The 10,779-nt window shown below is 38.0% G+C and overlaps 2 protein-coding genes across 2 annotated transcripts; one reads left to right on the top strand and one right to left on the bottom strand.

Annotated features, from left to right (window-relative positions):
- Nucleotides 1-640: 640 nt before the first annotated feature.
- ppiaa (peptidylprolyl isomerase Aa (cyclophilin A)) lies at nucleotides 641-3,368 on the top strand. The gene is made up of 5 exons (XM_084388878.1): nucleotides 641-886; nucleotides 2,412-2,442; nucleotides 2,529-2,617; nucleotides 2,707-2,879; nucleotides 2,987-3,368. Exons 1-5 carry the CDS (start codon nucleotides 818-820, stop codon nucleotides 3,117-3,119), a joined length of 495 nt encoding a protein of 164 aa, XP_084245004.1. The 5' UTR covers nucleotides 641-817; the 3' UTR covers nucleotides 3,120-3,368.
- A 1,125-nt stretch (nucleotides 3,369-4,493) lies between these two features.
- Nucleotides 4,494-8,658, bottom strand: LOC311278214 (uncharacterized protein). The gene is made up of 4 exons (XM_084388877.1): nucleotides 8,541-8,658; nucleotides 8,231-8,341; nucleotides 7,961-8,045; nucleotides 4,494-5,217 (listed from the first exon to the last, which is right to left on the bottom strand). Exons 1-4 carry the CDS (start codon nucleotides 8,643-8,645, stop codon nucleotides 4,976-4,978), a joined length of 543 nt encoding a protein of 180 aa, XP_084245003.1. The 5' UTR covers nucleotides 8,646-8,658; the 3' UTR covers nucleotides 4,494-4,975.
- Nucleotides 8,659-10,779: the final 2,121 nt, after the last annotated feature.

The following is a 10,779-nucleotide window of genomic DNA, read 5'->3' as shown; positions in this document are numbered from 1 at the left end:
TGACTCTAAAAAATCTAACACCCAGCAATGTGTAATTTCTTTGCATCTCCTTTCGAATACAGTATTCAAATTACTAGACAAAAAATTATATCCTGAGAAAAGTGGATTTTGATGGGTATACTGCCATAGACCTCCATTCATTCTGCACTCGTCCTGTGAGCGCCCTCATATGGAACAAGAGTGGAACTGCAACCAGTTCAGAAGCCGGAAGTGTACTGAGAGTGAAACTTCTCGCCTTATTAGACATTCTCTGGTTGAACTTCGTCAAAAAGCCTCAAGAAGGCTGCTCTAGAGCCATGGTTTCACCAAACAAAAAGATGTATTGGTTTTATATATTAATATTAACTAAAATAAATAACATATATATGGAGAGAGAGTTTAGCTCCAAACCTAACTAAACTCATCCTGATCTAGCTAATTCAGTTATTCGGGGTTATTTGAAAACTACAGATATGCTTGTTGGAGCAGGGTTGGAAATAAACACTGAAGGGCTGAAGTTATCACTATCACCAAGCCAAAATTGGTCGCATTTTATGTTAACAGCAGCAATACACACGCCTTCATGCCGCATGCACAAATGCCCAAAAGCGCATGCCGATTGTACGTTCTCAATAAAGATATTTCATTGGTTCCTATTTGTGTCTTTCAAAGCGTCGACACGCTCTGATTGGACAGATGCAGCTTCGTGACGTCCCTCTCCTGTAATTATATAGCTTAGCGGCCTTCATTTGGTATTTCCTCTGTTCCAAGGCAGCCAGTGACACACGGTTAGCGCGCTTCAGCCCAGCATCATCTAAGCGCAAAATATTCTAAAGCCATGGCAAGGCCTAGAGTTTTCTTCGATATCACCGCCGACGGCAAGCCAGTTGGAAAAGTGGTTATGGAGGTAAAGTTCCTCGCAATAATTTCACCTTAGCCGTATTGCAAGAAATAACTCCCTGACATTTTTCCTGCAAGTCGTGCTAACGCCTTTCTTGAGCGGATCTCATCGATAGCAGCATGCGCTAGGCTACTGAATGAAATGTGCACCTAAACCCTACTGTGTTGCATAGCTTTAATATCCTTGTACCGTTTAAGTGTTTTTCATTTCTGCTAAACAAATCTCATGATTCAGTTATGCCTAACCTGTTTGTGCAATTATCTGGCAAACCAGTGTAGAACCATTAACCTAACGATGTTACACTCCCGGCCAAAACTGCTTGCTGATTGTATTTCTATTTTAAGGCCATGTTAAAATGTGCGGCATTGTGCAGCGTACAGCGGTGATGTTGGGAATCTGCCAGCATGGTAGGGTTTTAATGTTAGACTTCATCAGTAGTCGGACTTTAAACCGTTAATTTCCATTGTGACACTTTGAGGTATTTATTTGTATAAAACTCATGTTGTTGTTATATCGCTTTGCAAGTGAAGCTGCAATACTAAGCACGCGCCGCACTAGGCCGCTTTAACCCCACTTGATGCTGCTTGTACAGCACGCTTATGTTCTTGACAAAGGTTACAGACATAATAACCCATTTCTCATACGAAGAGTATTACATAATGAACAGAAACTGTGCGGTTCCAGCGCTTGCTTTGGAGAAAAAAACCTGCAGAAATATGGAACGCATTGAATGGATGGGCCGCTGTTCTTTGTTTAACCCGGATTTCCTGAAGGCGACTTTATTTTGCTCAGTCCAAACTTCAGGTTTACGCCACAGGGAAACTCAAACAATTGCGACAAAGTTATTTATCTTAATTATTATTATTATTAATTTTTTTTTTTAAGTAGCAAATCCCCTGTCCGCGGGTCTCGCATCCTGCAATCTCAGGAAAGATGTTCTGGAAAGTTCGCCGTCTGTGATGGGGTGGGAGGGGAAGGAGATTTCGTTACACTAGCCGCAAGTCTCCTTTAATTACCAGCGTTTTTTCCTTCATGCAGTTGTACTTTTGAGTTTAACTAATATTAAAGTTAAGTTGGATGAGGGGGATTTAAAGAACGCAGTGTTTCACACTCCTTGCGTTAATAAAAGTGTTTTCTGAGCGGCCATTTTAGTTCTAACTTAGTCTAGTAAAACTGTCACAGAATGCTCATAAGAAATCCTAACCACGCGCGTCTAAGATGTACTGTAACTACAATTTATGCGCGCAAAACGATGTATAATGTGCTGCTTTGCCTTTAATGCTTTAAATTGAACAAACTTTAGATAATTTTGTCTTCCGCATTGGTGCGGTTTTACTGGAGGTGTTTGTCAGGCTGCAGTGCGGTCACGTGAAGATGGGCCACACGAGCTTGTTTCTAGTTTGTTGCATTTACTGCATGACGTAGTCACGCACTTAAACACATTATTGCAGCTGCAGTCATTTTAAATGTAACTTTTTATGTTGAAAATGTTTAATGTTTAAAATGTTTTTTTTGTTTGTTTTTTTTACAGCTGAGAGCTGATGTTGTCCCCAAAACTGCAGGTATTTATATACATTTATTACTTTTTCCCGTGTGTTTTTTTATTTTATTTTTTTTAAGTACTCATCACCTGTCTGTCATTTTGCAGAGAACTTCAGGCAGTTGTGCACAGGTCAGCCTGGCTTTGGCTACAAAGGATCCACTTTCCATCGTGTCATTCCCGGTTTTATGTGCCAGGTATGAAAGATTGGGTTAGTCCCAAAAGCGTTCTGTGATCTTAGTTGGTTTTTGACGTTCGGTTCTAATCTTGAGACCTTTGAATACAGGCAGGTGACTTCACGAAGCACAATGGAACTGGTGGCAAGTCCATTTATGGCAACAAGTTTGAGGATGAGAACTTTACCCTGAAACACACTGGCGCTGGCTGCCTGTCCATGGCCAATGCTGGCCCCAACACCAACGGTTCCCAGTTCTTCATCTGCACAGCTCCTACTAAATGGTGAGCAAAAGAGTTGTGAATTACCATGCATTAAATAACTCGTGGATCCATGCTGTGGAGTGTCTTGTCCTGTCCTGACCTTTTCCCTCACTGTTTCTTTCCGCCAGGCTGGACGGCAAGCACGTTGTCTTCGGACAGGTTGTGGAGGGCCTGGACGTCATCAGCCGAGTGGAGAGCTTTGGTTCTTCCAGTGGAAAGACCAGTGCCAAAATTGTCGTCGCTGACTGTGGCCAGCTGTAAATGCCTCTACCACTAACATTCACCCAAACCCTAGTCTAGTCCCCCTCAGTACCCTTTCTTAAATCCTGCCGCTAACCACAACATTCCTATCCAAGTTCTACAAACCCACCCACTCCCCTGCCCACACCACCACATACTTCAGTCCATCTTTGTCTGAGTTGCCTTTTTTGTTTTCATTTGCAGATTAAGTCCTGTAGGCCTTTAATTTGTATCAAAGTCTGAAAATAAAGGGGAACAATGTTAAACGTGCATCTTTCAATTTCTCTTTATTTGCTTGAGACTTATTTGTGTATTATTGCTTCAGATTAATATGCAAGCCACCTTTAGTGACCCCTTTGATTTTGATCTGGCTTTTTAATGAACTTTTCTGATCCAGCGCATAAATCTAGTAATTGGTGAAGAAATTTAGTTAGGCGTTTAGCTCTTTAACTGAATCTGGTCACAGCAGTTGAGTTAACAGACTTTCTCCCCAGGGTACTTTTAACTCTGTATATTCACTCTTTTAAAGCCACATACACAACATTGTTCTTCAAACAATGCCATTGTATGTATAAAAAGAGCCATGGTCACTAAATGTATGACTTTATTTCTTCCATTGGAAATTGATTGGACCATGTTGTCATTTGCTAATTGCTGTGTGTGACAGGTTGCTGTAGGGGAGAGATTGTCCCACTGGTGCACATGCCACCAGAGAAGAGATGTTGGGAGGAGTTAATGTTTTTGAGTCAAACACAAAGGAACATGATTTTTCTTTTTTTAAATGCATTTTTTTATAATTCAGTTATAAATGCTGCAATAGGCCATAAAAATAGTCTTTTGATTTCATGATGACTTTATGGATGTAACGTGACCCTTTATTTCTTATAAAGATATGAATAACATAATGCTGAATGACTCTACATTTAATAAGTAATGATGATGGCTGGCAAATGTGAAATACATGTTTAGATGTACATGTTCATGTTTACATATACATGTTTAGTAAGATGCATTCAAAATGTTTTGACTTCATCTGCTTATTCAAATAGTAAAGGTGTAAGGACTACTGCATTGAATGATGTTTAAGTACAGTAGGAATTGATTAAAAATCAGTAGAAGTGGGTTCGATTTGTAAATTTCTCAATTAACCTGCTCATGGAGGCTATTCAACAATCTACAATCTGTCTCCCTTATGTTTAATTCAGTTCATCAGCTCATTCGGTGAGAGCTCCATGACCTGAAATGAGCTGCTCTGTATTCTCTAGTATTGTATACTCTCAATATTCAAGAAAGTAATGGTGTCAGTCAGGTCCAAATCACCTCAACCCCGGTAACAAAAATATAGTTGTAATTGCTGTAAAAATGCTTTTATGCCACCTCTGAATAACAATAAACAGTGTGTAAAGAAGACATCTAAATGTCACTTCAGTGTAAATTTGGCAAAAGACACAAGAGAGGTGCAGTACTGACTGACTAGTATAGACTTCCAGAAGGAGTGTTTGGAAACGCCAGAGACGAAGACAAGGCTCAGCAAACTTATTCACCCGACAGAGGGCGCTCGAGGCTCGATTCAAACTTTTGTACAGATTTAAAGGTGCAGGAAAAGAAAACCAAAGCCATTGTGCACTGTGCACTTCAGCATGTTTGCATTATTCTTTTTTTTTTTTTACTTCTACACATTTTAAAAGCAAATGAATTATAGCAGTAACTCTAGTAATTTGACCTCGTAATGATTACTTCAAAAAATACTTTGAACATATCCCCGTGTCCGTTATGTATCTCGCTAAATTCTCATTTAGAACACGTAATATAAAAAAAGTTCAGAAAAGTAATATTTCACACTCCGTTCCATAGATGTCTGTGAAGAACCAGTCCCTTTAGGACCTCTGATCGGGATGGCACACTCCCTGTCCGCGAGGGCCGTCGGGTTGCGCGCGGCAGGACAGGTTCTTCTCGCAGTCGCAGCGGTCCAGTCTCCGGCGGAATTTGGCGCGTCCCCGCAGCAGGCAGACCTCCCCCAGAGCGGGCACGCGCTGACACCTCCTGCCAGTCAAATACAAGGCGCAGCACAGACCCTCCTCACAGTCGCGCGAGCGCACGCACGGGGACATCTCGGGCACTGCAGGCAAAATCATTTATATATAATTAGGGGCAGTAAGAGAACTAAATGAACCACAGCAGTCAAACCAAGAAGATTTTAAGCTTTTCTATTTTTTTAATGCTTTGAACAACAAAACAATACCACAATACAACATAGGTTACATTTTAGAGCCAGGGGAACATGGAAGTGAAAAAAAAGATAGAAAATGCTCAGGACCGTGTAATTTAAATGAACGCAATTTCTACAAATATCCACTTTTAATTATCATTTGTTTTCTACATAAAATGATGGCACATGGAGGAGACTGACTGTAAGATCCCAGTAGGATTTTTTCTTATTGAAATCTAACTTCCCTCCATCTCGTGAACTCGGATGTGCGTCATTGCTTATGTTGCACGAATGCCCACTATTGGCGGAACTCGTGCATACGGTTTAAATGAAACACTAAGCCCTCGATCACTTGGAATTCACTATGGAGCTGGTTTATTATTGAACCCCCTTTTTTACTTATGAATTTGTTTTATGCACCATTCCATATAAGTTGTTGGAGAAAATATATTAAATCCTATGAGCTGTTGGAGAATAATAACCCAGACATCAACTGTACATAGAGTTGGCCCAGATCTGGCCCACATCTGCTACACATGGATTCCACACGGCCCAGTTGTGGGCCGGATCTGGGCCGACACTATGTTGCTGTCTGGGAAAATTACACAAATGAAAAAAAATCAATAGTATAAACTTTGACTGTGAATATAAGGTAGCTACAAGTATTATGCGATTAAATCTCAAAATAATTAATATATCATACACTTCAGTTGCGCGATCTGCTGTGACGTCACAATCAAGTTGATATGGGATATAGAGCTGCTTGAAGTGTACATTGGAGTAGATTCGCTCCCTCGGTCAAAATCGAGGGGACGAGGGTCTGTCCATATAACCTTCCCACATCCACTTCATGAAGTGTAACAGTAATGCACATCAAAATGGTGACAGGTATTCCCCTAAAGGGGAAGTGCTTAGGGAAGTTTGCAAGCTAAAAGTGGAGTGGAACGCAGCCTCAGTCTTCATTAGTTTACATGAAATTTTTTATCATCTGAAATGTGCTACAATTTATATTCCAAAGTGACATACTATAGTCTAATGCAACATGACATATATAACATCAAATAAGCCAAATGTAGACACTTAAAGGTAGACACTTCAAGGTTTCTATATTTTTCATGTCTGTGCGAGACATTTTACTCTGCTGAGTTTTGGTTCATTTTTTGTTATGTGCTTCAGGAAGAAGTTCATGGAGACCAAAGCAGCAAGCATGCATATTTGGTTTCTTTATTTTAAGAAAGTACAACGTTTTGCTGTCATTTTGAAGATACACAAATAAAAATAGACCCTTTACTATTTTGAATGATGCATTACTCTTATCTGAAAGAGTATTTTAAGTTGTTTCCGCTGATATGATCCGAACTATCGCTCCGGCGCCTCATGCCCACACACACAACATATCAGTTCTTTCCACATTGCTAACATGACTTGACATTGCAGCCTCTTATGAGACAACTAAACATTGAAAAGTTGTTTGTTACTCAATTTCATTTGCCTGTACAATATGTAGGCAGTGTCGCTCAGCATGAGCATGTTGTGGTGTTATTTCAAACACATTTTGTGCGTATGTGACGGATGCTATTTTGAGTGGAGATTGGGACACAAGAAAAGTACAAATCCTTCTTTACATGATAAATAATAGTTTAGCAACCAAATATTACACCGTGACTAAGGACTCATTCATTGAAGCGATCATGCCGAATGAGAGATTATGCGAGCAGTTTAAGTTTCTCTTTAAATAAGTTTGTTATAGTCTTGGCTTTTAAAATTGGCCTAAATGTTGTTTGTTATGAATGGCGCTATAATTTATTTTTATTTTGTATATATATAGCCTATATTTTTTTTCTGTTTTGAATATGGATTTCAGCAATTGTTGTGCGTGTTTGTACTGTCTTTAAAATAGTGTGATATCGGCCATCATCCCCCCTGCCCTCTGAGATATCAAAAAATATACCCTCGGCCATCAAAAAAATCAATATTGGGTGATCACTATTCTTTCTTCCCACATATTATTTTGGATTTTTTGGTAACACTTTACAATAAGGTTCATTAGTTAACATTAGTTAATGTATTAACTAACATGAACTAACCATGAGCAATACTGTATGTTACTGTATTTGTTAATTTTTGTTAACATTAGTTTATAAAAATACAGCTGTTCATTGTTTGTTAGTGTTAGTTCACAGTGCATTCACTAATGTTAACAAAATTCTAATAAAGTATTAGTAAATGTTGATATTAACATTAACAAAGATTAATAAAGGCTGTATAAGTGCAGTTCATTATTAGTTTATGCTAATTAATGTAGTTAACTAATGTTAACTAATGAACCTTATTGTAAAGTGTTACCAAATTTAGGCTAAATGAAAATTGATAACCAGCCATTGCATTGTCCTAGTTTATCAATGCACTCTTCGGAACTGTTCATTTTGAGTTTGAGTTTGTCTTTTTAACCTCAGTTGTGCTGTAACTTTACTGTAGATATATCATGTTGTTGACACAGCAATGTTCACCCGTGAAGAGTTTTTACAGAAATATTATGTCTGTCCTGAACTTGCAAGAATGGGCAAAATGTCTAATAGTAATCAATACCTGACCAAAAGTATAATCAAAAACATGACTTTAAGTTCAAGAATAATTCATTCTCTCTCCTCACCTTTTTGACTTCCTCGCCCATCCAACTGAATCTTTGTCTTGGCAGCATTTTGCTGTTTTTTCTTGGAGCCTTTGCATTCAGGAGCCTTGTGACAGACAATCATTTTAATCAGCCTTTAATTTCTGAAAGAATGTCCATTTAATGAACTTGAATATGCTGACAAAAAATTGTGATTGTGAGTTTGATATCAATGATATTAAGCTATCCAATGAGGCACGGTCAGACATAACTTCAATATAGTGCTGAATCAAATTGGCAGGAATATCTTACTTTTGAAGCGGTGCATTCTTGTGAAGCTTCTCTGATTCCTTGGAGACCTGAGGTTCTTCTAACAGAATTATGGGAATTTGCAACTGTGTCACTCCGTAAATGCAATATTGACTGGAAGAGATTGTTGAGCTCATGTCAAACAGACTTTAACAAAAGCAATTCAAAGTTTTGAAAGTGCAAACAAGTAATGACAATAAGCATAGACATCTTCTTTTATGACACTAATAGCTTTTTGTGTTCATTAGTTGTATGATATTGTTCCAACATAAACATAAAAACGTTTTAAGGGTTTAAGAATGTATATTCTTACCTCTTGAGAGTTTGTCATTTCTCTGGAGGAGTGTATAATGTTGGAATCCAGGCACTGTACTGCAGAAATAAAAGACAGCCAAAACATAGCAATAATTGTCAGCATTGTTGAATCAAAACTGTCCTGACCACAATGAGCCTGTGTGCAAGAGCAAGACCTTGAGCTCTAGTGTGGAAGAGCAACTTCTCCCGTGTTTTAATGGACCTACGGCAATTAAACGTTGAGGGAAAAAAGAAGAGAAGAAAGAAAGGGTCTTTCATTAGTGGTTACTTTCTGAGTGTTCTAATGTTTATAGTCTCAGCTCATGTAGGAAGTGTGTAGTGCATTGCAGTGGCAATTAAGGCAAATTATGGCCCGTACGCATAACAAACATGAAAGCTTGGATGTACCTTTCATGGCACGTGAATCCACATAGTAACACCTTTGAAATTTGTTATGATGAAAAATTTGACATCCTCTAAATGACAGCCATCATGTAACCGCATCAGTAGACTCGGATGTAAGTTGCTTCCTGCAACGGAACAGATGATTATCTACACCTTGAATGCTGGCTTAGGGGGGGAAACTCAAAATCCATGTTTCTCACCGGACTAGGAGGTAGATGATAATAACAGTGCCGATCTGTGCCGGTCACTAAATAAAAATGTCTTGTTCAGCTAAAACATTTATGTCATGTCAACTACAGATTTATTGTTCAACAAATTATCAATTAGTAACAAGTTGCTTTAATTTGTCATCACCTAATTCTTACATACAGCTTTACATGACTCACCTATGTGTTAATCTGTCTATCTGTGTCTGCCCGTCTTTCTCTCTGTCTATCTGTGTATGTCTTTCTGTCTGTCTGGTGACTTGAAACAAAAACAACTATGACCAAATTGATTAAATACACTAAATAGAACTAAACATTATTCATTCCGAATTACAAATATTTACTTGTACAAATATGTCCTCATAATGGTATAACCGAAGGAAATTTTTTCTGTAGTTCAATCAACATTTAAAATACAATTTGTCTGAATTTGTTGGATTTTTGTTTTACATTGTATGTCTATCTTTTCTTTTCTTTTTTTTACTTTTCCAAGAAACGTCACCTATATTCCTACACTATTACTATTACCCTTTCAGTATATTAAATGATTCCTGTCAAAACTGGTTGTATGTTATGGGGACCAAATGTCGTTTTTGACCTTGTGGTGTGGGGACATCTTTTAGTTTTTTTGTCACCATGAGGAAAACAGTTTAACATTTGAAAATGTAACAATGCTGAATGTTTTCTGTGAAGGTTGTGTTTAGGGGTAGGATTAGGGGATAGAATATACAGTTTGTACAGTATAAAAGCCATTATCTTAATGGAAAGTCCCCATAAAACATGGAAACCCAACATGTGTGTGTGCATGTGCTTGTTCGTGTCTGTGTGCGTGTGTGTGCGTGTGCGTGTGTGTGTGTGTGTGTGTGTGTGTGTGTGTGTGTGCGTGTGCGTGTGTGTGTGCGTGTGTGTGTGTGTGTGTGTGTGTATTTATGCTGAACATAGGGCAGGTGATGGAAGATCACCCACCAGTCTTCAAACCCTCAGGCTGATTTATAAAAGCCAGCCATGTTCACATAGACAGAGCAGAAGCAGACTCCAAGCCCTTTAGCATAAGCACATTCTTCAAGCTCATATTCATCTCACTGTTAGTTTAGTATCATAAATATACTATTATAGTTTTTGTTAATATTTTTGAATTATTTATTTTGATATTTTCTGTTATTTTAAATTTTTGTTAAAGTTGTATTCATTTAGTTGTGTGTTTTTGTCATATAAGTTGTATTTAAAAAAATAAATAAAACATGCATGTATAGTTTTTAAGTTTTAGTTCATTTAGTTTGAGTTATTTTAGTACTTCAACTTAAAGTAAATGAGAAATGGTTTTAGTTCTATTAATAAACCTGATTATGTGTGTGTGATCTTGTTTTAACCTACATTGTGAGGACCAAATGTTCCCTCAAAGATACTACAACGTAAAAAATGTTGACGCCGTTTGATCCGGCCCTGCAAGGAAAACAGCTTATAAAACATAGTAATGGTTTTTGAAAATGTAAAAATGCAGAATGATTTTCTTTGTGATGGGTAGGTTTAGGGGTAGAATTAGGGAATATACAGTTTGTACAGTATACAAATAATTATGTCTGTGGAAAGTCTATATAATAATATAAAAGCAAGTTTGTTTGTGAGTGTGTGTGTGTGTGTGTGTGT

The sequence above is a fragment of the Rutilus rutilus genome, assembly GCF_951802725.1.
Source record: "Rutilus rutilus genome assembly, chromosome: 19".
Classification (NCBI taxonomy): Eukaryota; Metazoa; Chordata; class Actinopteri; order Cypriniformes; family Leuciscidae; genus Rutilus; species Rutilus rutilus.
This window is presented reverse-complemented; position numbering and strand designations above follow the sequence as displayed.